Raw genomic sequence first — 27,237 nt, 5'->3', positions numbered from 1 at the left:
GGGAAATTCAAGTATACCTGGGATATATGCAGCACTTTACCATTCCACAGGATGCCACCCACAACAGTCAATTAACACCCAGGTTCATAATGACTGCTGGGTGAACAGAGGCAACGGGTGTAAGGAGACTTGCCCATACGATCTCAACCTGCCTAACGGGGAAAGGCCATACCACAAGCCTTACTAGGAGGTTCATGACATTTCTTATATTATAGTTTATCTTTGATATGAATTATGATCTTAATCTATTTAACAAGTATTTTATTCGTCACCAAGTCAACAAAATTCTACATTAAACAATATATTCTTCTTCTAAAGAAATTCGTCTTCTTTCTTCTCTAAAGAAAGTTTTAAACACTTTAAACACCAGAGTGAAACAAATGAATCAACATACATTCAAAAAAAAAAATTGTAAGAAAAAATTCAGTATTAAATATGAAGAAAATCGCACCTCCAATTCTTTCTTCCACAGTTGTGCTATTTCACTGTTGGAGGACGATATCAACTTGAAAACACCTGGTAATTTGAAAGCTGGAACAGTCCAGGCCTACTTGATGAAGAACACGAATTACCTGAAATATACGAAACTTCATGAGTCAATATGAACAGTTTTAGAGTAATACAGAAATCAATCATTTGTGAGAATTGGGATAAAGATTGCTATATCGTTACCGTCATTCTCACAGCCGATGGAGCAAACAATCGAGCATAAAATCGAAATAAATAATAAAAGATCTCAACACATGGCAAAAAATTGTGGTAGTTCTGGTCCCCCAAATACCGACCTCTAATGGAGTCCCAATATTGTGCAGGTATACAGAGTGCAGCAGAGGAAGAAAATTGGCACGTCGCTTGTAGCGTTTGTAAAGTGCCATTGACAGCATACAACCAGCTAAGTTCTGCTTTGCATCCTTGGCTTCTTGGGATCTGAGAAAAAAGAGGAAGTCAATCATTTTAATTATTAAGTAGCGTCGACCACTTCCACATATAGTTGGCCTTCGATTTACACGTGAGTTACGTTTCTGCAACAACACTGCATATCAAAATCAACACATTACAACACAACATGGGGCAGTCTCCGTGGCGCATTGGTAAAGCACTCATCCGGTGGTTCACGAGCGCTTCAACCTAAGCTCGTATCCTGGCTGGGGAGAATTGACTGGGCGCCAATCCTTAACTGTAGCTTTTGTTCACCCAGCAGTGAATGGGTACCTGGTTGTTAAACGATTTGGCGAGTCATATTCTGGGGAAAATTTGGATTAAGGACCTGCCTAAAATGCCAAGCATTCTTACAAAAATGTAAGAATTGTATACATAAAAAAAAAATTGAACTTAAAAATATGGGAATAGTTGGTTTAGGTTCCAGAGTCCTCAGTCAATTTTTTCTGCGTGCTACATAAAAACTATTACAAACCACAAAGCAGTTCTGGTGTGTGTGTGGTAATCTCATAATCTAAGCACAGCAGTCACACACTAGTCAGTTGCCAATGGCACCTGACAAAGAAAAGTGCCTCCTGATACACAGCACTATGTGCATCACTAAATCTAGCCATAAAACTACTATTATCAATAATCATTATAAAAAATCCTAGTTACTAAATCATGAATATGTCTGTGAACACCATAACCAGCATTGCATTCACTGTTACCTGAACCTTGTACATAGTCAAGGATCTTCCATGACACTATCATCATTAAATAATAATAATAATAATTCACCGTGTTGGGGGACAGGAAGCCAGAGTATATTCACAAACATTAGGCTTATATCGAGGTCCCCTCCCAATGGTCAAATTACTGACCCTGCCCAGGAAGCAACCCCAAAAACAAGCTGACTAGCTTTTGAGTACCTACTTACTGCTAGGTGAAGAGATGCATTAGGTGAAACGAAATGTGCCCACCCATTCCTGTCCCAGGATTCAAACCCGGAATTATTGGAACCCGGAATCTATTGTGCATCGAGAATGAACCCGACTGTACTACCCGGTCCCTTTATGGAGTGGAGTTAAATAATTGCAGTTGCTCATTTATTTCGTCATTATAAGGTTATGCTTCAGGCACAAGCTGCATGGCAGTGATGCTGATGCTAGTGCTGGTGCATGTGCGACTCATGGTCACTCACTCAGTACTGAGGCTCTCACCCAGGAGGGTTACCCATGATTTCCTTCCAAGATGGTGTTAGTTTTAAATCTTGTGCAGTATTTTAAAACATTCCTGACCGTATTGCGCAGCGTATGGCTAGTTAGTGAGAACATCCTTGGTTGTGTGACACAGTCAAAGGGTTAAGCCTTCCCTAGACTTCAAATACAACACAACTTTAGGAGCAGAAAAACACCAAGTTCAGAGAATGCTTTATTTGTAGATAATGTGCAACTTCTAAGGGCTTTATCCATCCACTGATTTACCAAAGAATCCATGACCTAATAAACTCACTATTGATTCTATGATTCAGTAAGTCAGCTAAAGAATCTATGATTCAATACGCTCAACTAAAGAACCTATGATTTATCAAGTTCTATATATATTCTGTGGATTTTAAAATCTCTATGAAGTCTTTGGAGAAGACTATAGAGAAGAAATCTCTATGAACTCCATTTGGTATTTCTACACACTGTTGTCAGCACTCTGTCCTGTTCAACCAAAACCTTTGACAAGATATCAAAACAAGAGGAACACAGGGAAAACTAGAGCATGGCAGGTAGACACATACTATGGTGTATGTTGGCCACTGGTGTGGCACACCAGGTGATATGCGCCTCACTAAATAAGTCAGGTAAAGAACGATTGGCTCTAGTCAGTATCTGGATGGGTGATTGTGTGGACAGCCTCACCCTTGGTCAGGGGCACCCTGTTGAGCATAACAAGCTTCCTGTTCCTAGCAACAATATACCCATATAAATTTTATTAATAATTAAAACAGGTACAGTACATCTAAACAATACAAAATACTGTATGTCTAAGCTTAAAGTTAACACAATATCCAATACAGGATTTCAGCAAGCAAAAACAAGAGTGTCGTATAATTTATAATTGTCAGTGACAAAGCCTTTTAGGCTTTTCAAGATCCCTCATAGACCAAGCTTGACCATTTCCAGGATGAAACCTATGTCTAACTGTCTGGTATCTGTTTACTGCTAGATGAACAGGTTAATCACATGTAAGGAAACCTGCTTAAATGTCTCACTATGCCCACGAATCAAACTTGGGTCCAATCACTTGTAAGTGATCACAACTACACTAACCACTATGCTACAGGTCACCATGTGATATACAATTCTTTACCAACTTAAGAACTCCTAGTCAATGCTGTAACATAAATTACCTCATTAAGAATCAACAAGCATTATTACCAAAGAATGGTACTCATTTCTGTAGGTCTAGGCTCAACATTCTACTGAAGCATGACAAGCAAATACTTACGCCTTTCGTACATCGAGCCCCAGCAACGCAAACAGGATGTAAAAGGTGGTGGGGGCAACTTGGGCCACCGTGTCTATTGTCGGACCCCAAGACACATCTCGGAGGCTATTGCCATCTAATTTTTTTGTAAACAGTGTCCCGTGCTTCAACAAATCTGTAACATCGTAAATGAAAATACACAATAAAATAATGAATTCATAAAATGAAGAATGTTCAACATTAGATTCTAGTAATTATTATAACATTTAGCATATAGATTATTAGTTATGCATTTAGCATCACAGTGTGCCAGTAGCAAACCCAGTTTTGCAGTAGGCCTACTTCCTGGCTGCTTTAAAAGTTAAATCCTGAGAGTAAAACTCAAATGGAGGTAACACAACCCCCACACACATGAAATGACAGTAACAACATTTCAAGTTGATAAGAGTCCAGGGAAGGTAATTATGAGGAAAAAGCGCTAAGCCATTATGACAATATAGCACATAGTAAGAGTCCAGGAAACCACCAAAACATTGTCAGTTTCATTTCATATATTTCACCTACATTACTGAGACTTTCCCTCTGAATATTAGCAGGTTAAATTAAGCCCATTATGCAGTTTCTCATGACAAAAAACAATTTTATAAAACATGCTAATTTTTGGGGCAAATAATACAAGTTTTATTACCTACTGCCTGTGAGAGACCACAACACACAACTGAAAAAATAAATCTACAATGTATAAGTAAAAGTTGAAACATTTCATACCAGTCATTTTGTAAAGCTGATTTTGCTGAGCTAATGCATTAGCCACTTAAAGCAAGATAAATATTCATTTAGCCATTCCTTATAGGTGTATTAAGACTTAAGATCTGACCCGCGAGTAAGTTGTACACCTCGATTTCCACTCCCTAGCTCTTCATGATACTATACTGTAATTGGGTGGGTGACTAGCGGACAGTCTTGCCACTGGTTAGGGGAAACCTCTACACGTCTTAACAGACATGTCCCAGACAAGGTAAAACACCAAACACTATACAGTATCTTACTTCTTGTCTCCCTTTTGATCACTACAGAGAGGAACGACAAACAACTCGTTCTGAACCTTTTGCTTCGTCCCCACAGTTTCCTTACAGAGGCTCTGTAGCGTCCATCTTCCAAGAACTTAACAGCTTCAAATCTCAGAGCTCCAGGTTTCTGTGAATGGAGAATTCTATTAGGCTTACTATACAAAACATCCAAACTTATCATATATATCCCAAACTTGAGGTAAAAACTCACTAAGCATTAATATTAAAAAATGGATTTCATTTTTTGTTAATCACAATTGCTGATCTTCAAGAAAAATACAATACAGATAATCAACAGATATTGTTAACTATAATTCAGTAAAATTATCAATATACAATTCGCTTCTATCAATTGAAATACCGTACCATAGAATCTTGATAAGAAATATGCAGTAGTTTGTTATCCAATGCCCTGAAACCCATTTTGTTTTCAACTCTTTTGTTTTCTCTTTTCTCTTTCCTCAGCATTCTTTTTTGCCTCTCTAGCCCCCTTCTACTTGCTTTCGTCCAACTGTCTACCGTCCAACCACTTGGGCTGGACGGTAGAGCAACGGTCTCGCTTCATGTAGGTCAGCGTTCAATCCCCGACCATCCTAGTGGTTGGGCAACATTCCTGCCCCCCCCCCCTCATCCCATCCCAAATCCTTATCCTGATCCCTTCCATGTGCTATATAGTCATAATGGCTTGACGCTTTCCCCTCATAGTTCAATTCCTTCCAATCATCTTTATCTTTGCAGTTGGCCCATTCTCTATTCACAATCGGGAATCCTGGGTTTGAATTCCGGGTGGGACAGATATAGTCAGACACGTTTTCCTATCACCTACAGTAATTCCTCTGTTCACCTAGCAGGAAACAGATACCTGGAAGTTAGTCACCTTATTGTGGGGTTATTCTCCTGAGACGAATCAGTTGTTCAACCATGGGGACCTCGATATATGCCTAATGTACTGTATATACATATTCAGAGGCTGCCTGTCCTATCCCCAACAAAATGAATGATTAATAATTATAACTAGTTACTTTCTGTTTCTATTTTCTTCTGCCTTTTCTCTTTTTTTTCACCACTATTCTTTGAATTGTACAACACAGAAATTCCTGCTACACTTGAGTGGTGTTGAAAGAGAAAAAGAAAAAATTAAATATGATTAAACAAGAAGGGTTCAAAACGTATTGTTCTACTCTAGTAAACTCCCACTGTGAAAAAGTACTACCGAGCCCTCAGATTGAAGAAGCTAGCCGGCAATAAAACACACTGCACACAATACATGTATACAATATATTGCATACAATATACAAGCACACATTAAAAATGGGAAATCCCTTGTGAAAAATTCCCCTCAGAAGTGTTCCTGTGCTACTGCACATATCATGAATTTTAAGTTTTCTCAAAAGTAAAACCCATTGTGATGGGACAATAATTGAATATTTAGCTGACATATAAGCATTCATTTAAAAACACTTATGGCCCATAATTTAACCCTAAAGAAATACAAAATAAATTTAAATTTAAGCATTATCTATCATGCTCCTGTTGCTCAGGTGCACTAATCTGTAACCCATTGTTGTACCTGTACTGTACTTTCATAACTCTTTCATAGTAGAGGTGCACAGAGGACAATATTTTGACCAATACTGATACAGTACTGTCTTATTAACAGATACCGATGCTACGATAATGATACCAAATATTGTTTGTCAGATGCTAGAACTCAACCTGCTTTGTTTAAAAATATAAATATAAATTATCAAAGTACTATGCCAAGTAAATTGTATCGATACTAGCACTGCAAAAGTAGGCCAATACGACCAATAACGCTGCCTCGGTACACATTCATTTCAGGTGTATGACATAGCCATAGAAAAAAACTAGCTTTGCTATTAGAAGAATCTATGAAACTTAATTACAGAAATACAATATCATAGCCCCTGAAAAGAAATACAAAAATAAAAGTACAGCTGAATGGCATTTTTGGATATGAAGCAACATGCAAATTCAGGCCTCACGCAGTTACCAAAACATCTATTCACTCACAGAGGTTCCAATGCCAGCTTCACTGTTTCTCTCATTGCTACTGTTTATACTTTTCAAATCATCCAACACTTCCTTTCTTGGCAGAGCTTTGGGTTCCTTTTCTGGACTCTGACCTTGCTCTGTAGTGGATTTAGAATCTGTCGCACAACTGTCAATTTTCTGAATTTTTGATGGCCTTGTTAGCATCAACTCGGAATTGGGTCTATGCATACACTTGCGTTTCAAATATGGTACAAAAGGTAACTGGCCCTGCTCATTGGCCTCCACGGGTTCTGTGAGAAGTTTTAAAGCCTCCATTTCTCTGTTCTTAAAATTTGTTTTAGCTGTTGTGTAGTTGCTGAATACTGTCCGACAAGAGTAACAAATGAACACTAGTTCTTTCCTCAGGGGTGCTACTGTGATGTCCAGCATCTCCAACAGTCCTGAAAATCATTACATTACGTAAATATTATCAAGAAATAATAAACTGTACATTTTAATTTATTTCTCCAAATTACCTCAAAGGTTAAAAATAAGTACGGTATACTGTACAACTTTCAACCAAATTAATAAATATTTGAAGAAATCCTTAAACACAGATTCCCAGCTAATGACCAAAGATCAACTTTACTCATGATAAAGAACTAGATACTAGAAGGTGAAGAGACGATGACGTTTCGGTTCGTCCTGGACCATTCTCAAGTCGATTCTCGATCAACTTGAGAATGGTCCAGGACGGACCGAAATGTCGTCGTCCCTTCACCTTCTAGTGTATGGTCTGGTCAAACTACTTCAGCCACGTTATTGTGTTTCATCGCCTGAAAGAATTAGATACTTCTGTATTGTTACAGATCAAGTTTGAATTGAGTATCTTTCAGTTATTGATTCCTTCAATAACAAAATACAGTACAAAGAAAATTGGCACTAGTGCTTAACTTTCTAGAGTAGCAATAGCAAATGAGACTACTGATAGCATCCTTTGGCACAGAGGGTATGTATGTAGAAAATCACTACATCTGATTTGCACACCTAACTGCAAATTGTGTACAGCCTACTTCTATTTAAACCTACACCTATTCAAGCCTACCCCTATTCAAGCCCACCCCTATTCAAGCCCAACCCTATTAAAACCTACCCCTTATTTAAATTTACCCCTATTCAAATTTACCCCTATTCAAATTTACACCTATTCAAACCTACCCCTATTCAAACCTACCCCTATTCAAATCAACCCCTATTCAGACAAACCCCTATTCAAACAAACCCATATTCAGACCTACCCCTATTCAAACTTACCCCTATTCAAGCCTACCCCTATTCAAACCTACCCCTAATCAAACCTACCCCTATTCAAACCTACCCCTATTCAAACCTACCCCTATTCAAATCAAACCCTATTCAGACAAACCCCCAATTCAAACCTACCCCTATTCAAACAAACCCCTATTCAGACCTACCCCTATTCAAACCTACCCCCTATTCAGACCTAATACTGTAATGCCTATTAAAAAAATTAGCAGTGACAGGCATTTGATGCAATCAACTAACATTGATGCACCTTGGTAATATTAATCAAATAAACCACTGAAATGCAGTTTACAAAAACACAACATTTTGAAATTCTGAAGCAAAGGTTTTAATAAAAAAATGTCCAAATGAATTACAATCATTATTTCTTGATACTAGTGACCTCCACAGTTTAAGTTAATACACAAATTCACTTAAAAATATATTAAAACACCTTATTTTGCTTTATTATTTATAAGTTGTTAAATTCCCCTATTGGAACAAGTGGGAAAGTTCCAACAATACAACCCTTCGGCTCTATAATACAATGACAAGAACAGTTTTCACCCCAAGTGAACAATTGTCACTAAGAGTCAACAAATCAACTACAGTATCTACTACTGTATCACTCAAGTACTGTAATTATTTACTTGTGTGATAAAGAATTAGATACTCTTAGTATTACTAAGTAGTACAGTATTGCTATATTACTTGGTATTACTATAGTAGATACTCTTAGTACTTAGAGTACTAAGTACTCTTAGTACTGAGAAAATCGGTAGAAGCCATAACAAGGAGTTGAACCTACACACTGGGTACTCCCAAGCATACGCCCTAAACAACTCGGCCCCGACAGGATTTTCTCAATGAGACCTCACGTTAATGTGATTGTGCACTTTTAGTATTAGATAAGATAGATAAGATAAGATGTTTATTCAGGAAAAAGTACAAACATTCAAGGAGAGTTATTGTTATCTCTCTGCCTCAGTGTCATTCCCAAAAGCCAAATCCTCCAAAATTCCCCCATAACCACAGAACAAATGTTTAATAGTAGAAGCAAGCCAGCAGAGGCTGCAACGTCTTCATCTGTCCTTAAATATATATTAGTGTACTTCTTGAGCACATTATGCTAATAGAAACTAACTTAATAAAACCGAATTATGACTTGCTATTCTGCGAGTTGCTTTTATGTCAAGCCTCTTCTTTGTAACTTGTGTCATAACTAAAGCATCCAGAAAATCTGGAAAAGGCTGTCTAGCTGCAGTTTTAAAGGGGCACGCATTTAAAGTTTCCCTCCTAAACTATTTGGCCACCTCTTCTAGGCGTTCTGGATATGTTATGTTGCGCTAGGCTGGGTTCTTTATGGCTAGGATATGCTAGGTTGTGTATGGTTTAGTTGGAAAACAAAGTTGATTTTTTATTACCCGAAACTCCCCACCATCACCCTCCCCCCTGTCAGGACCCGCGACCCACCCGACTGCTCGACAACGGGCGAGGCCAGAGATGTCCGTATGTTGAGCTTGTCAGAGCCGAAGCGGTCGAAGGAGTAGCCGCAGAGGGAGCAGAAGTTGTTTGAGAGCGTGTCCGCCATGGCTGGGCTCTCTCTCAGACTACTGCGAGGCTCGTCAAACCAGTGAGGGACATTCCTCGACCCCAAAGTTCGCTGATCGAAATGGCCCAAAACACAAACATATCAACAGAAGCCGTTCGAGTGCGGCGCCCGAGGCACTGACGGACTTTTAGTCAATTAATTCTCCAGTAAATAGGCACTATTTTTTGTGAATTTGCTTTCAGTGTCTTACAAATAATAATATATTATAGTAATATATATTATTTTTTTAAATATACTATTTAACTTTAATTGTATCATTCTTTTTTTAGATAAGTAATAATTTAAAAGATGTTTTGTGCGCATTGGCAGTACTTCTTGGCACCCGATGTCACTGATATGAAAAGTTCGCAGAAAAGTCCTATATGTTAATAATAATTCTAAACTCAAATAATTTTTTTGTATGATAACATTAACAAAAATACACTAGATTAGGTACGTTAGTCAATTATGTTATTTTTTGTTTATAAAGAAATGTCTAATCATCTATATGTATACATTTCCGTTAATTTAAACAAATGGGTAGTCGATGATGCCAATTCTGAGCCTAATTATCATGGCTATGTTAATTAATTCTAGGTGTGACACTATATAATTTCAGGAAATACAGTCCACCCAATACAGCATGTATCTACCTGTTGGCTTTATTCCTGACTCACAATCAGGAATCCTGGGTTTGATTCCCGGGCAGAACAGAAATGGCTGGGAACATTTCCCTAATGCCTCTGTTAACGGTCAGCGGTCAGGGGTCCTCCATACAAATCTAAAGTACACGGAAATTATATTTGTTATTCCGTATAATAATAATAATAATAGTTTATTGTGTCGGGAGACCGGCAGCCAGAGTGTATTCGATTGATGAAGATTAAGCTAGCCACCCAAGAGGTGGCACGGGCATGAATAGCCCGTAAGTGGTGGAGCTATTACCAGTATCATTAGCTGATACTGGAGATCTGTGGAGGTGCGACTGCACCCTACGGAGAGGTCGTGACCTCTGAGAGTGTATTCATACTCGTCAGGCTTAAGTAGAGGTCCTTTCTCCCCCACTCCATGGTCGAATTACTGACACTCGTGAAACGAGCTCAACCGTTTCTGTCCCGCCCTTGATTCGAACCGGAATTGCCGTTTGTGAATCGAGAACGCACCCGACTGTACTTAAATTATATAGACATTTCTAGATTAGGGTTCAGCATAGTAACAGGAAGTGTGTTTACACTTATATTCAGTTCTCCTTTGGTCAACTATACTGACTTTTTTCAGTGTTGAAATTATGAAATTTGGAATGCGCGGAGCTGCCACGTATGGACCAATAGCCCCCTCTGCAGTTTCCCCGAATCTTATGTAGGCCTCAATAACCCTCCAGAGGTTGACATAGGCGTAACAAGCCTAGCAACTAACCAAAACCAGTGCATTGGTTCATTAATACAGTGAGCCAGCAGTACATAAATGCAGTGATACAGTTATACAGCGTACAAGGACGGTAGAGTAACATATAATTATGCATTTATAAAGTATATTGATATAATAATATAATCAAAGTCGTCAATCTTCTGTCTTATGAAATTTATGTTTCGCCAAATCATCATGTAACAAGTCTTAACCCTAACATGATGTGTAGGTCCTACCCATCATGTGTAGGTCCTACCCATCATTGTGTATGGCCTACCCATCATGTGTATAGCCTACCCATCACGTGTATAGCCTACCCATCATGTGTATAGCCTACCCATCATGTGTATGGCCTACCCATCATGTGTATAGCCTACCCATCACGTGTATAGCCTACCCATCATGTGTATAGCCTACCCATCATGTGTATGGCCTACCCATCATGTGTATGGCCTACCCATCATGTGTATGGCCTACCCATCATGTGTATGGCCTACCCATCATGTGTATGGCCTACCCATCATGTGTATAGCCTACCCAACACTCAGAGCTCACAACTCGTCCCTGGTGTAGATTGTGTTCGACTCAGTGTTTGTTGTTGTGTTTGCTGCTCGTTCATCCTCCTCCTCCTCCTCCCTATTCAATTTCCACCATTCCTCTTCTATTTCCTCCTCATCATTATCATAATCCAAGTACCACCACTCATTTTCCTCCACCTCCTCCTCCTCATCATCATCCAATTTCCACCCGTTTTCTTCTGCAGTTTCCTCTTCCATCTCCTTTTCCAGGAGGCCGTACTGGTAGGTGGGGAGGGACGTCAGGAACTCTCTCTCCTGCAGGAGCAAACAAGCACAGTTGCAGTATTTGGTTAGATTTAGTAATGTAGTGGTTATGGTGATGCATGATGGTGTATTGTGGGTAGCGTAGTGTACGTGGTGTTGTGTACGTGGTACAGTGTACGTGGTGTTGTGTACGTGGTACAGTGTACGTGGTGTTGTGTACATGGTACAGTGTACATAAAGTGGGAAGTGAAAATGATAGTGAGGCCTTGCAAAGCGATAAACCTAAACACGAAAATAATCAGAAGATTGACAAATGTTTTTCAACATTTAAAAATGCAAAAACGTGCATAAAAGACATGCTAATGCATATAATTAGCATACCAACAACACAGCCATGCAACATATTGATATAGACAGGATCTATACGAGCGATGATCAACCAATTATAATGAAAGTTGATCAACTAGTAGAAGAGAGGAGGGCTGTGGTAATTAAATGAGCTTTTGATTTCAAAGGAAAGATTTTTTTTTGCTTTTAATCTATACATTTTTTGCTGTCACCATCTGGATTACTGTGTCCAAACATGATGATGATAGTGGTGAGAATGATTCTCGTGATAGTGTTCATTATAATGATGTTTATAAAGATAATAATGATGCTACTTAACATATATAAACAAACAGTTTACCTTAATCTAGAATCTAAATTCAAATCCAATTGGTTGACTCAAATCTACCCCTCCCTCACCCCCCCTCAAATTGCAAATTCAGCAATTAGTAATAACCGTATTAACACCTGTCTACATAATTAGCCTCACCTGACGCCTAGTGTCGTTGTGCATGACAGGTGAGGGCTGGAGGACCAGGTGCTGTAGGTGGGCCTCTGTGGTAGGTTCCCAGGTGAACCCAAGCGAAAAATCCGGCGTTGGATTCCTTAATTAACATTAAAAAAATTGACAATTATTATTATTATTATTATTATTATTATTATTATTATTATTATTATATGAACTTATTGCTAGTTTTTGATCTTTGTAATCTATTTGAACTCTGTAATCTTTCATACATAATAGGGTAGCAGCACATTGCTGTGTATATACCTAGGCGTGTTAATGAAATGAGGTAATATGTAGATCTATATATAAAAGCTGGCACTATTTTGAAAACGCAGAAACGTCAACTGAATATTTCGGCCCCAAACTGCTGAAGAGGGCGGGCTCCAGTTTCGTACCGAAAATATTCAGTGTAAGTTTCTTGTGTTTTCAAAATAGTGGGTCATTACAGATGATGATTCACAATAACGTGGCTGAAGATATGATGATCACACACCAGAAGATAAAGAAACGACGACGACGTTTCGGTCTGTCTTGGACCATTATCAAGTCCCACACGAACCGAAACGTCGTCGTTTCTTCATCTTTTGATACAACAACAATACAATACAATTTTATTTAGGTAAGGTTCATACATACAATAAATTTTTACAAGGATTGGTTGACTTATAGGTAGAGCTAGTACATACAATGCCTAAAGCCACTATTACGCAAAGCGTTTCGGGCATGATAAACTTAAATGACAAGCTTAATACTAATTGAGCATAATGAGTAGAATGAAAACAAGAAATGAAAACATAGATGAAAAAGCAGCACAAATACAATTATGTCGACAAACAGCGCTCTTTAAAGAAAAACAGACATTGGTTGACAATAGAAGGGTAAGGTAGGTTACAGGGAATTTATTAGGTATAGCTTCGTTTTTAACTTAAACTGGTTGAGAGAGGTACAGTCTTTAACATGGTTGGGCTGCTTAGGCTCGACGGTAGAGCGACTGTCTTGCTTCATGCAGGTCGGCGAGAGTATGTAGTTTAGTATTACTTAGTATTTAGTAGTATGTAGAGTAGAGAGATATGTAGTTTGGTCATTACTGTGGGTCAGTATTAGCTAAATATATACAGACTTTGTGGAGACGGGGTAAGTCAGTACCCAGTGGTAGCAAAGTTGACCCAGAGCCTTATGAGGAGGTCCCTGAAGGCCAGGTCTTGTGGGCGGGTGAGGGGCAGCCAGGCTTCTCCTCCCGTGAAAAAGTAGAAAAGGTCGTCTGCATGGGTCACCCCTGAAACACAGGCGTCCGGACGCATACTCCACTTTAACATTTGGAACAAGCAACATAATTCATTGTTGCAATATGCAAGGCAACACGAGCAACATCATCATCTATATCAACATTGTTAATATAGATGATGAATACTGTGAGTGGTAGGTTGTTACTCATCAAATACAGGAATAAATTATTGAGTTAAGTTAATGTAAACAGACAGATTAGAGAAGCCTCGCGTGTCAGCTCACAGTGTCTGCCGATGGTAATGTTGAAGATGTCGGTGATGGAGTGCTCTCCTCTGTAGTGGAGCTCGTAGGTATAGGTGCGGCGGTGGTGGTCCTTAATGTGGTGGTCCTTGCGGTGGGGGGCCTTGCTGTGGTGGTGTGGTAGTGGACCAGCAGAGGAACGAGAGTGCAGGATGGAGGTCAGGTCGTGGCAGACTGCAAATGTTCGGTCTGTGAACATCTGTCGTAAAGAAGATTAATATAACTATTTAATTTAAAAAAGCCTTTAAATATATATTTTGAAGGGGATAGAAAGAGGAAAGTGTAAGAAAAACAAAAAGGCTTTTTTAGGCTTTGACAAGATAAATTGAAAACAAATTAAACATTTTAATATCCAAAAATGAAATTAAGGAAAATGAACTACAGCATATCCACTATATTAATTAAACCTTTGAACATATGAATGATCACTTAAAGGCTTCTGAACCATTTACACATGATCAAATCCTCTTCCCATTCTCATATTCACGAGAAAAATGCCACAAATCTATCTCACAAGCCCGCCCCCCCCCCCTGCTAACCTTTGTTGTTTAAGATTCGCTACCTGGAACAAAAAGTTCCAAGTAGCACGGGCTATGGTGAGCCCGTAACTGCTAACCTTGACGACTTGTTCAGCATGAGCCTCGTCCAGGTGAACTCCCCCGAGGTAGTGGTTGAAGACCTGGCGAGCAAGCAGGAGAGGGGTGTCGTCTGCCGTGTCAAACGACAACGCCACAGGCCCCAGCTCGTGGAACCTCTCTTGCAATGCCTTCCGGAGGTCCTCTCTGGCGTACATTGCTGTTCCGTCAACGGAAGCCAACAAGTAAAAACACTTTAATGGTGATGCATGGGTGAATATATTAATTTCATCAACATGTGTTTGTCTTGTTAGCCGGAAGGGCGGCATTTTTACCAGTCTAACATACCCCGTCTACATCATATATACAACAAAATTGTATTTCTTAATTTTGATAGGTGAGGCTCGGCTGAAGATAGGTTAGGTTCAGTTAAAGATAGGTTAGAATATATTAGGTTAGTTGACGTTTGTTTAACGAGCAGCGATATCGTAGACTCGTAGAGAGTACATTTATAAAATCTTTGACCTACTCCTTCATTAAGGTCTTTACATAAGAAACATAGAAATCAGAATAAGGAAACATCGAGAGAGACGCACGTACTGACAGCAAGAAGACCTCCGTCGTGGGCCGTGATCCCCGATATGATGTCAATGTGCTTGTGGTAGCCTAACCTCGCCAGCACCTCAGGCTCCATGGGTATGACGTCTCCATCAACCCGGGGTCCCAACAGCAACGGTAAAAACTGCCATGCCTGCGGAGCATTGCACAGTCAGAGCAGCAGTAGCGTCAGTGAAATAATCGGACCAGGATGGTAATGTGAACAGGAATATTTATACAAAATTATATACCGTTTCTAAGTGAAGATGGCCAGAGTTAAAGTATATTTACTAACTATTCAGTAAGTACAGTATTTATAGTAACCTTAATTACCCCTCTAGATTGTGATAGACATTAAGCCTTACGCTATACAAAGGGATGGTAGCTACTGGAAATAGAGTGGAAAAGAACGAATGGGAACAGGAAAGAAAGGTGTCACTTGCGACACAAGACAAAGATCTTGGAGCGTGTAAAACATTATCAGTTATTGATCTTCGTCACAAAATTAATTATTCTGTTGAAAATTCCAACACATATCCGCGCTTGGATGATACACATTTGTTCAAGATTGTAATATAAACGCTTGATTCTTGTTGTAAATATGGTTAAAAAATATTGTGTTTTGCATGATATATCATATAGCCAGTGCTTATATATATGCCGTTAAAGTTGCAAGTTACGGATCTAATCAACTGCAGGTTAGGATTATTTCTTCCTGTTGATTGATTGATTGACGAAGATTAAGCCACCCAAAAGGTGGCACGGGCATGAATAGCCCGTAAGTGGTGGCCCTTTTGAGCCATTACCAGTATCAAGAGATACTGGAGATCTGTGGAGGTGCAACTGCACCCTGCGTGACTGGAGATGTCTCCCGTCGTGTTCTTCCTGTTATCTTAATCACCGTGTATAGCGTATATCGTACGGTCAGGACGAACGTCCCATTACACTTTGCTGTGTGGCTATCAACTCCACGTCAACTACATTGAGCTCATCCTTGTTTCTCTTTTTATCTCTCTTATTATCTCTCGCGCACACAAATTCTTGTCGATAGGTCGCCTTATCTCTGAATTTCTCTGCTACTCTCATTCCCCATTTCCCTCAATCATCTCCTCCTCTTCCATCTCTTCTGCGCGCCCACTCATTCTCCCTCACACACACACATGGTTGTAGGGGTCCACAAGCAAGACTATCGTTAGAAAAGGGAGGAATAAGACCTAAAAATTTGGGATCCACTATCCTATCCTATTGACCTTCCCCACGTTACAACCCACAGCAATTGTCTAACTCTCTGGTGCCTATTTTACGCCTAGGTGAACAGGATCATTAGGTTAAAGGACACATGCCCAACCGGGTCCCCTCGAGTGTGAGTCGAGAACGTAGACTACTGCGCTACAGGTTAGAAGATTTACTCACAAAGTGATCGAGGAGAGTGAGGACCAGCTGCTCCGCCCTCGCCTCCTGCAGACACCGCAGGAGTTCGTAGGAATCCCGTGTGTCTGCGCATCCTACCGTGTCAGCGGTGTGAAAGGCCACTTCTCTGTGAGAGGCTCCGAGCGACCAAGGGCACAAGGCCGAGCCAGACTGTAGGATCGCTCGGGAGAACAATCCTGGAGAAGTATGCTCGATCAGGAATCACAACAAAATAAAAATGGGAATGATTCTGCTTGGGTAGGAGGATAATAGCTAGACTAACTAGGAAATCATAAAATAGATAAATGACATACTAAGGTTGGGTCGTCTAAAGGATTTTGTTAGAAGAGAAGGGTCTAGAACTGATTATGTAATTGTTGAGAATAGAGCATTTGAAGATCGTAGTTAACTATAGTTCGTTAGAATGGTTCCCCACTCTTGCCGGGCACAGGAAACTTATTTACTTAACCCTGCCCACTTCCTCTCATCTGGGCCAACTACTACCCCATGATGCAACCCACAACAGTCGCCCTTAACTTCTATTTGCTGCTAGGTGAACAGAGGCACCATGCAGTGGTCTACGTCCCCGGCTCACACCCGAGTCACTCCTCCAGGCAGGGCAGAAACCCGTTTGGCAAGTTCATTTTCACCCGATGCTTCTGTTCACCTAGCAGTAAATAGGTAACCCAAGAGTTAGGCCACAGATGTGGGTTGCATCCTGCGGACGGTCAGTAGTTGGGCTAGGAAAGCCTTAATAAGCTACAGCTAGGCTTATCAAGGGCTCCATAGGCTTCTCTCTGACGAGAATTACTCACATATCTTGTCCTGTTCGGCAATTAAGCCCGGGACAATTTTCTTGTCGTGAGCTGGTTCTAAACACATGGGAATGATCGAGGTTGATGTTTTAGTATCTCTGAGGATAGGGAGACGGTAGGGAATAGTTCTGCTAGAAATTCGGGTATAGCCCTATTGTCACGCCTTGGAACAAAGTCAGCCTGTTGATCTTTGCTCAGCGCCTTTCAAATAATTGCCAAAATAATTCTAAAAAGATAGTGCCTAAATAATATTTATATCTTGGATAAAAATATCTTGGTAAAAATGCTAGTTAATATTTATGTAACTTAAGAATAAAAATATAGCGAATTTAACATGAGTTTTGAAATGAACTTTCTTAATTATTTCTTAATAGCTTAGTGACCCATGCGTCTATATGCAAATAGCCTAGTGCCACATGGCTCTGTCGTAACAACACGGCCCCCTGGGCCTGTAGCTAAACATCTAATCTAAGCACATCAATCTTTCTACGCCAACCCACCGTCAGATTTGGGTGAGAGAATGTGGAAGTGTACGAAGGCGGCGCCGGCGCTCTCTCCGAAGATGGTGACCTTCTTCGGGTCACCGCCGAACTGCCGGATGTTGGCCTTGACCCATTGGAGGGCCATTACCTGGTCCTTGAGGGCCAGGTTCCCGGGCATGACCTCGTCTTCGGTGGAAAGGAAGCCTTAAGGACAAATAACATCGCATTGGTTACATGTTTGAGGTCACACTTGTTTATAGACGCTTATAATGCAGCGAATCATTCAACAATGATTCGTGACCTCTACCAGAGAAAACGTCACGAATCATTGATGAAACAATGACCAATGGCTGCCTTGTAAGTGAACGTATATCACCCTTATAAGCCTAAGGGCCACTTCGAGCAACAGCCTTTAGGACTAAGTTGTTTCAAGTCACGCCTGGCCCCGGGCCAGACTTCGGGAGTAGATGAACTCCCAGAACGCACTCCAGGACCAGGTAAGATATCTCAAGGCGCCACACACAGAACACCACCGTGTTAACTCACCTAAGACGCCCAGCCGGTACTGAAGAGTGACGAGAACGATGTCTTCATTGAGGAGCGCGTGCGGCGGGTACTTGCTGGCGCTGCCGGCGAAGTAAGCTCCTCCGTGGATGAACACCAGCACTGGCAACTCGGCCTCCGTCTGCCTTGGCTGGAGTTAGGTGCGTTAGTGGCTTTGCGATGTTGTTTTAGATTCAGCTACTCGGAACAAAACGTTCCAAGTAGTACGGGCTATGGTGAGCCCGTTGTGGACTTACCTGGCACTGGAGAGGGGCTGTGGTTGGCTTTACGATGTTGTTAAAGATTTAGCTACTCAGGACGAAGTGTCCATGGCTTTACGAGAATTGATTGATTGATAAAGGTGGCACGGGCATGAATAGCCCGTAATTGCGAGAATGTTCCTGATCCTAACTTAATACAAGCACAACCACTTGGGCTGAACGGTAGAGCGACGGCCTTGCTTCATGCAGGTCGGTGTTCAAGTCCCCGACCGTCCAAATGGTTGAGCACCATTCCTTAACTCCCGTCCCATCCCAAATCCTTATCCTGACCCCTTCCCAGTGCTATATAGGCGCTTTCCCCTGATAATTCCCTTCCCTTAACTTAATACTTTACTAATAAATTCATAATGATTGAATTATATATCGTATGTATATACGAAAACTGCAAAACCTTACATGAATATAACAATTTTAATATAAAATAGAGACAGAAAGGCAGAGACAGACATATAGTCAGAGAAACCTAACGTCTGAATTTACTGTACGATTACCGTTAACTGTTTACATCAGTATGACCACAATTAGACATCACTTATATTCAGACATTCAGTTGTTTCATTTCTCGACAAGTTCAAGTTAGTGTCTATTCGTCTGGATCACCTTGGAGCTGGAAGCAGTAATATAAAAAAAGAAGTGAAACAGGGAATTCAAATGGTCTCTTGGTCGTCAAATGCTATCAAGGTGATCTTTGACAAATTTCATATCGTGGAATCATTAGAATTAGAGAGAAGACCGCATCAAACTAGAGACTGTTTTGAAGCGTTTAAATTCATCCACCCCCACCCCCGCAAAAAATACATATATGAGTAGGCTTATAATAAACTGAAGAGATAAAAGGTTGTCCTATATACGAGTGCAAGAGATGTTGTCGTCATAATGTTCATGACATCATACAGGTTTTAGACCCTACTGGCTCTATTCCATTCCACATTGAATCAAACTTCTGTTGAGAAATTGGAAATGTCTGCAATTCCTGGTATAAAGTTAATTTAGTTCCGCCCTACACCATGTCTGGGTTTCTCGTTCTCGGGGACAGGAAGCCTGGACTTCAGGTATATTGAGGTTCTCTTCCTAGGCTAACTACATCCTTCCACAGGATGCTACCCACGGCAATTCCCTAACACCTGGGTATCTGTATTTACCGCAATGTGAATAGTGGCATCAGGTGAAAGGACAGAGTCTCAACTCTGTCCTACCCGGGGGACTAAACTGGTCCCGTTGGGTTCGGTGCGTGACATGACCCATGGGTCTGGGATTGAATTATTAATAATAAACTAAGTAAATTCAATCTCTAGCGAGTCATCTGTGGTAATAGGGAGGCAAGTTGGTAAATGTCGGACATTATAATAACTCATGGCGATTATACCTTACTAGTGAACACATTGAGGTAGAGACAGTCCTCTTGCCCAATTAGTGAAATCACTCCTGTAGCGATGGTGGAGAATGGCACCTGGAGGCAGGGAGGGGGGTAGGAGGACCCCCCTTCAAGAACCCCCTCCCAGGGAGGTGCCTTGACTGGGTCCTGAAATGGAAATTACCAGTTAATTACATCTTTCTTCTGTTTATCAACAAGCTTAAGTACGCACTGATGTACTGCTACCGGAATGTTGGTCATATGTGGGGGTATAACTTTGACAAGCCACTGGCTTTCTGTCCCCGTTGAGGTCACTATATATTGTGGTCCTCGGGTAAATATGTTCACCAAACATCTGAACAATGTTGAGGATAAACTAAATGATACGTGGTGTTTGGTCAACAAGCTCTTGTGAGGGACTTAATAACCCTTCAGCAGCTCAAACTCTACAGGCTTGTTTAAGACAATGTCTACAGTGATACATTGTATAAGACACAACCCACACAGTGACACATTGTATAAGACACAACCCACACAGTAACACATTGTATAAGACACAACCCACACAGTGACACATTGTATTAGACACAACCCACACAGTAACACATTGTATAAGACACAACCCACACAGTGACACATTGTATAAGACACAACCCACACAGTGACATATTGTATAAGACACAACCCACACAGTGACATATTGTATAAGACACAACCCACACAGTGACACATTGTATAAGACACAACCCACACAGTGACACATTGTATAAGACACTGCCCTCAGTACATATAGGCCTTAAACCTAACACCAGAAAATATACAACAATAGCCTAGCCACGATTGTAATTTTTTTAACCTACACAAAGTGAAACAAATGCAGCTAGATTCGGTCTTGAAATTCCCGAAGATGGAAAGTCAGTGTCCTGACCTTGAAGCGGAGTTCCTTGACTGGAGGCTTAGCAAATGGGATGGAATAGTAGGCGTAGAAGCGCCTGCCCTTAGTGGATATCTCCTGGATCCCTTCCACCGCTCCTTGCAACGTCTCTACCACCACCGGCCCAGCACGAGTGTAATTTAACTGGCGAGATGGCTCTCCGTCGTCGCCTTCTGCGGTAGAGGCGGCCAGCACCGTCGCCACCACCACCAACCACATCATCATCCTGAAGGAGACGATAAAGTCTTCAATATGGTAGACCTCACTTGACGCCACGTCGGCCATCTGGCGTCAGTATTTACTCGAGAAAAGTTATTATTCCCATTGTTGTCGAGGACAGGAAGGCTTGTCCTGTCTCATTGATTTTGATCCTTGTCCTGACTCATTGATTTCACATATCAATCCAATAATGTAACATCACTTGTATGTATGTACCTTACCTGAATAAACATATTTATTTATTTATTTATATTCATTATTCATACGGTTATCTAGGGCCCCACAATCCCAACTACTGACCGTCCTCAGGATGCAACCAAATCAACACACTCATCGCAAAACATGATCTCAATCAACCTTTACACCAGTGCCAGTTACCATTTTAGGGAGGATGAGGAGGCGGCATGTCCCCTCCCCGCTCATCCATCACGTACTGGCGGACCAACGGACACACGGTTGCCAGATCTAAATTGCTGAAAGTAGCGAACTGACGGTCTAAAAGTAGCGAACTTGTAATTAGAGTAGCCCAATTTTTTTTTTTAGTGAATGATATGGGTTTCAAAGTAATATATTTTGATATATAGAGTACACTACACAATGTTAATTGTTTTATTAATATTATTTCTGCATATACACACACACATATTATATATATATATATTATTATATATATCACTTGTTCCCTTGTAACTTGTAACTCACTTGTAACACTTTTATATGATGTGCTTCCTATTTTAACCTGCTATGTTAAATGGGATTCTTGCATTGTGATTTGTGTATTTGTACTCACTGAATTTGTGCGCCCCTTGAGGGACTTGAAGTAGAGGGGGGGGGGGTAGAAATAGCCTAAGCTACTCTATTCCTTTGAGATGTATTTTTTTTTTTATTGTCTCAATAAACATACTTGAACTTGAAGTGGACGTTAATGTTTTTTCGACAGCTTTATTTCCTTAGTTTCTGAGCTGTTTTCTTTACCGTGTATGTTGTAATAAACTATTCCTATATTTACAGTTGTTTCTCCCTGTGAAGATTATTAAACAATGGTGATTATAAGGGCGCGGAAGTTCAGCCTGGCCAGGGCCGCCAGCAACCCTTGGGCCCGCCCCGGCAGCTCCCAGTCTTTAATTTGGCACCTTTGTGGTACCTTTGTGGGACCTTGGTGTAAGCCTAACATGTATATATACACACTGGCTGCCTGTCCCCCCTACACAATGATTTATTATTACCTATTTTTTATCATATAATTTAAATATTAAATAAAATAATTTATTTAATTATTATAGTAAGTACTCAATAATTTAATAATAAGTAATAAGTACATAAAAATAATTAAAAAGTACAGTTTAGTCATAGGAGATTCCTAGATTGGAATTCACTGCCAAATTTCAATATATCCAAGTATTTTTAGTGTGAAATGCTGTTATTATATGCATAAATTGTTGTTTTAATAATATTACGCTTAGCCACTTGGGCTGGACGGTAGAGCGACGGTCTCGTTTCCTCTAGGTCCGCGTTCAATCCCCGACCGCCCAAGAGGTTGGGCACCATTCCTTTCCCCCGTTCCATCCAAAATCCGTATCCTGATCCCTTAGGAGTGCTATATAGTCGTAAAGGCTTGGCGCTTTCACTTGATAGTTCCCCCACCCCCTGAATAATATTACGAGAGCAGTATTTACGGGCTATTCATGCCCGTGCCACCTCTTGGGTGGCTTAATCTTCATCAATCGAGAGCAGTACGTCCTAACCAGACGTTATATGATGATATCCTGAACAGTTAATAAATAAAAGTAATTGCGGAACTCCAGTTATCTAATACTTATCATAAATGGTATAAAACCTTATCATAAGCCAAGGGATTTGTAGATCAATGTTTAAAGGGAATTTGGAAGTAATAATGATACAGCTGATGCCATCTGTCGGCAAAAGAGAACACTATCAACTGGCTGGTCAACAGTGGCCATAAGATACAGCTTACGCCATCTGTTGACATCAAATTACACTTATAACAAATTACCCTACAAAATACAACTAGCGCCATCTCTTTTTTTTCCAACGCACTATAAATAGCCAAACAGCAACCCATAAGGCGGGTTGTTGTGCTCGGGTAGGAGGTTCCAAGCTCCGCCCCACACGTGGGTATGGGGTGCATAATAAATGCCATATCATTGGTAGATGTTCTTTGTTGACATTCACACAACAGCCAATCACAGGAAGGGATCAGCTAAAGGCTACATCCACTTAATAAATCATCTTTATTCAGCACACCATCCCTGCTTATGACATTCTGCTTCAACTTTAATCTATCTAAAAAGTGAAATGTTAAGTATTTAAAAGTATTAATATAGTGATAATTAAATACTGCAGGATGTAACGAGTGTTACAGAAACATGGGCTGGCTACTTGACTTGTGACGTCATCAGTGGAGGTTGCCTCACGCAAATAATATCGGCGATACAATGCCTCCGCCCTCTTATTGGTCTACATTATTCAGTTAGATGGAAATTTCTGTCTTGTATAAAACAGAAATTGTTGTTCTTTTGTACAATAACAAGGTTATTGAGAAAAATGACGTATTTCTTATTTTGCATTTTATTCATATGAGCGTTGGCATTCCCCGCAACAGCCAATCACAGGAAGGGATCAAATATAGGTGCCATCCACTTAATAAATCATCTTTATTCAGCACACCATCCTTGCTTATGATATTCTGTTTCAACTTTAATCGACCTAAAAAGTGAAGAGTTAAGTATTTAAAGTGTAAATAAAGTGATAATTAAATATTGCAGGATATAACAGATGTTATAAAAAAATGGGTTGGCTACCTAACTTGAGACGTTATTATTGGGGGTTGCCTTGACACAAATAATAATACGCTGCTCTGCCCTCTTATTCGAGTAAATTATTCAGTTAAATGGAGATTTCTGTCAGGTGCAAAACAGAAATTGTTGTTCTTTTTCACAACAACTTTGTTGTTGTGCACAGGGACCTATTTCTTAGTTTAAATTTTATTCATAAAAGAGTGTTGGTATTCCCCGCAACAGCCAATCACAGGAAGGTATTTCTGGAAGCTCGGCCTCCTTATGGACTCAGCACATCGCTCAAGCTCATGCTCTCTGTTTCGTCTCTTGTATTTACAAACTATTACTTTTCGATTACTGTTATAATTAATAATATGAGATATAAAAGTTTTACACAAAATCTCTAAATTCTGCCATTAAATGGACTTTGTCTGGTATACATACAAACATACACCAATTTATTACCATTCATCCATTATTAATTTCAAATGTAATGTATACTGTCTAGTTTTTTCCTCTCACCATTACTTGGTGCAATATTTGAAAGTTGTCTATTTATTTATCGATCTATCCATTATCTTGCATTTATATTTACAAGTTTCTGTGCTTGGAAGAAAACTCTGCATTGACTTGGGACTAATTTATTAAATAATATTATTTAGTATTAATTAATATTTACAATTATTATTAATTACAATTATTTATAGCTTAGTTACTTTCATGTAACTCGCAATCGTACATTCTTAACATTAATAGCCCAAATTAGCACATCTTGCTTTTAAATTAGCCCAAAAAGTAGCAAGTAGCGAAATTAAAAATTTGGGAGCGCGGGGCTCTCAAAAGTAGCCCAATTCGGTATTTGTAGCCCAATCTGGCAACATTGAACGGGCATGCCCCTGCATATATATATATATATATATAAGCCCCTGGATTGGGGGAGGTTGAGGGGTGGGGGGAGAGGGAGGCATTACGTAAGTTCCAGACATTACTAGTCTTATAACTAGTAGGACTAGTAATGTCCTAGTATATATATACGTCAAGGTCTCTCTCTCTCTCTGTCTCTCTCTCTGTCTCTCTCTCTCTCTCTCTCTCTCTCTCTCTCTCTCTCTCTCTCTCTCTCTCTCTCTCTCTCTCTCTCTCTCTCTCTCTCTCTCTCTCTCTCTCTCTCTCTCTCTCTCTCTCTCTCTCTCTCTCTCTCTCTCTCTCTCTCTCTCACCTGCCTGTGTTGAGCATGTTGCCTCACGGAGAGAATTAACAGCACTGATTGTTCTTATCGTCTTTTCCTCCTCACTGCACTATCTCACCCGCTACCCCAACACAAACTCCCCTGTACCCCAACTGCACAATCTCCTCCCTCCCTACCCCACTCTCCACTACACTATCTCACCCCTACCCACCGTCGTTGTGTTGTTGTTTAAGATTCAGCTTCTAGGAACAAAAAGTTCCAAGTAGCACGGGCTATGGTGAGCCCGTAGTGGACTTACCTGGAACAGGAGCGGGGCTGTAACTGTACCCACCGCCTTTCAAGGCATCACTTGGGTTGATGTAGGGTGCTGCTCTTGGTGTGGCTTAGGTGGTTTGTTGTGGTGGGATGGAAAGAAGTGTTGTTCAATTATGGGATGAGTTGACGGTGAAGAGCGGTGAGTATAAGGGAGTATAAGTGGTCTCCCAGCAGAGCACCGCTCGACGGGAGACATCTCCCGTCACGCAGGGTGCAGTCGCACCTCCACAGATCTCCAGTATCAGCTCTTGATACTGGTAATGGCTCAAAAGGGCCACCACTTACGGGCTATTCATCCCCGTGCCACCTTTTGGGTGGCTTAATCTTCATCAATCAATCAGCAGCGCTCCCGTGCCAGATAAGTCCACTACGGGCTCAACATAGCCCGTGCTACTTGCCCCGCTCCTGTGCCAGGTAAGTTACGGGCTCACCATAGCCCGTGCTACTTGGAACTTATTCCGAGTAGCTAAATCTATAACAACAACAACAACATCTCCCAGGAGAGGTTGTGGGGTGCAACGGGTGTGAGGTGGTGGTTGTTGTTGTATAATTGAGGTTTTTTATATGCTTGGTGATGGGTGTTTGTGGATGGGTGCTATGGAACCCTAATCAGAGCTATACTTCAAGTATAATCATCTTCAAGAGGAAACTAGATTGTTTCCTTCATGGAGTGCCGGACCAACCGGGCTGTGGTGGGTATGTGGGCCTGCGGGCCGCTCCAAGCAACAGCCTGGTGGACCAAACTCTCACAATTCAAGTCTGGCCTCGGGCCGGGCTTGGGGAGTAGAAGAACTCCCAGAACCCCATCAACCAGGTAACCAGGTATACGTCACGCAGGATTTGGATTTGGGATATTCTCCTTAGATACGAGCCATAACTCGAGTGTGGAGTTTGAGCAGTCTTTCCACAAATGCCTCCGAGGTGTTCGTTTGGGGCAGAGTTGTTCCTTTCTGCTTCACATAGTGTCACGGTTGTAGTCACAGCCCCTGGAACCCTGTTGTAGGTTGTAGTAGGAGGTTCTCTACTCCGTAGTGAGGGGGAGATGGAGATATTTAGTGCAAAGAGAGGATAGTTTATGCTTGTTGAGAAGCGGATTTTGAGTGTTCTGGTATCTGGTTGGCGAAACAGCTCTTCAATATTCATTTTGATATCTTGGATATTGATATCTTGGATAAGAGCTAACATGTTAGTCACTCAGCCTGGAGTAGCAGGTTATCTTGAGATGATTTCGGGGCTTAGCGCCCCCGCGGCCCGGTCCTCTACCAGGCCTTCTATTTGTTACACACACCCAGGAAGCAGCCCGTAGCAGCTGTCTAACTCCCAGGTACCTGTTTACTGCTAGGTAACAGAGGCACCAGGGTAAAAGAAACGTTTTGCCCATTTGTCTCCGCCAACACCGGGGATCGAACCTGGAAACTCAAGACTACGAATCCGAAGCCCTGTCCACTCAGCTGTCAGTAATTTCAGGTTGACAGCACTGAAAGCACATTTTACACATTTTATTTCTTGGTGTCGGGAGAGGAGTGAGTCTGAGTGGGGTCAGTTTCATCCCCTGGTATATTATATGAAGGATTATAAGGTAGATAAATAATAGTACCACTAATAATAATATTATTATTGTTAATAACATACTAATAATATCAGTAATAATGATAGGCATATTAATTTATTTATAACAAAATATAGCATAGTTTATGATAAAATGCTTGTTGAACATGTATTTACATTTAGCGTAAACTGCTCTATCCTTTTGAGTTGTACTTCCTTTTCTCAATAAACTTACTTGAACTTTGGTTGGTGTGTGTTATTAACATATT

General features: G+C 40.7%; 2 protein-coding genes across 3 annotated transcripts in view; both read right to left on the bottom strand.

Annotated features, from left to right (window-relative positions):
* Window positions 1-10,726, bottom strand: part of LOC123771738 (uncharacterized) — a 36,143-nt gene extending 25,417 nt beyond the window's left edge. The window contains 7 exon segments of the mRNA XM_045764459.2: window positions 452-541; window positions 543-572; window positions 786-927; window positions 3,421-3,574; window positions 4,449-4,596; window positions 6,504-6,925; window positions 9,243-10,726. Coding sequence (XP_045620415.1) covers window positions 452-541; window positions 543-572; window positions 786-927; window positions 3,421-3,574; window positions 4,449-4,596; window positions 6,504-6,925; window positions 9,243-9,360 — 1,104 coding nt within the window. The 5' untranslated portion in view covers window positions 9,361-10,726.
* A 148-nt stretch (window positions 10,727-10,874) lies between these two features.
* Window positions 10,875-25,255, bottom strand: LOC123771739 (carboxylic ester hydrolase-like). Of its 2 annotated transcripts, none has more exons than XM_069313263.1 (12): window positions 25,136-25,255; window positions 20,897-21,128; window positions 19,981-20,136; window positions 18,337-18,484; window positions 17,809-17,994; window positions 16,497-16,690; window positions 15,087-15,237; window positions 14,528-14,706; window positions 13,894-14,110; window positions 13,531-13,660; window positions 12,367-12,481; window positions 10,875-11,600 (listed from the first exon to the last, which is right to left on the bottom strand). In XM_069313263.1, exons 1-12 carry the CDS (start codon window positions 25,150-25,152, stop codon window positions 11,319-11,321), a joined length of 2,007 nt encoding a protein of 668 aa, XP_069169364.1. In that variant the 5' UTR covers window positions 25,153-25,255; the 3' UTR covers window positions 10,875-11,318. The 2 variants fall into 2 exon arrangements, with proteins under 2 accessions (XP_069169364.1, XP_069169365.1); XM_069313264.1 differs by lacking the exon at window positions 25,136-25,255 and adding an exon at window positions 21,500-21,536.
* Between the last annotated feature and the right edge of the window lie 1,982 nt (window positions 25,256-27,237).

The sequence above is a fragment of the Procambarus clarkii genome, chromosome 75 (assembly GCF_040958095.1).
Source record: "Procambarus clarkii isolate CNS0578487 chromosome 75, FALCON_Pclarkii_2.0, whole genome shotgun sequence".
In the NCBI taxonomy this organism is placed as follows: Eukaryota; Metazoa; Arthropoda; class Malacostraca; order Decapoda; family Cambaridae; genus Procambarus; species Procambarus clarkii.
The sequence above is the reverse complement of the archived record's forward strand: the minus strand, read 5'-3'. Positions and strand labels throughout refer to the sequence as shown.

What these genes read in the sequence shown, in the direction of transcription:
- LOC123771739 (XM_069313263.1), bottom strand. An exon ending in CATTACCATCGGCAGACACT is followed by an intron (nt 13,661 to 13,893) that starts GTGAGCTGACAC and finishes CCTGTGTTTCAG; the next exon opens with GGGTGACCCATGCAGACGAC. An exon ending in ACAACGACACTAGGCGTCAG is followed by an intron (nt 11,601 to 12,366) that starts GTGAGGCTAATT and finishes TTGCTCCTGCAG; the next exon opens with GAGAGAGAGTTCCTGACGTC.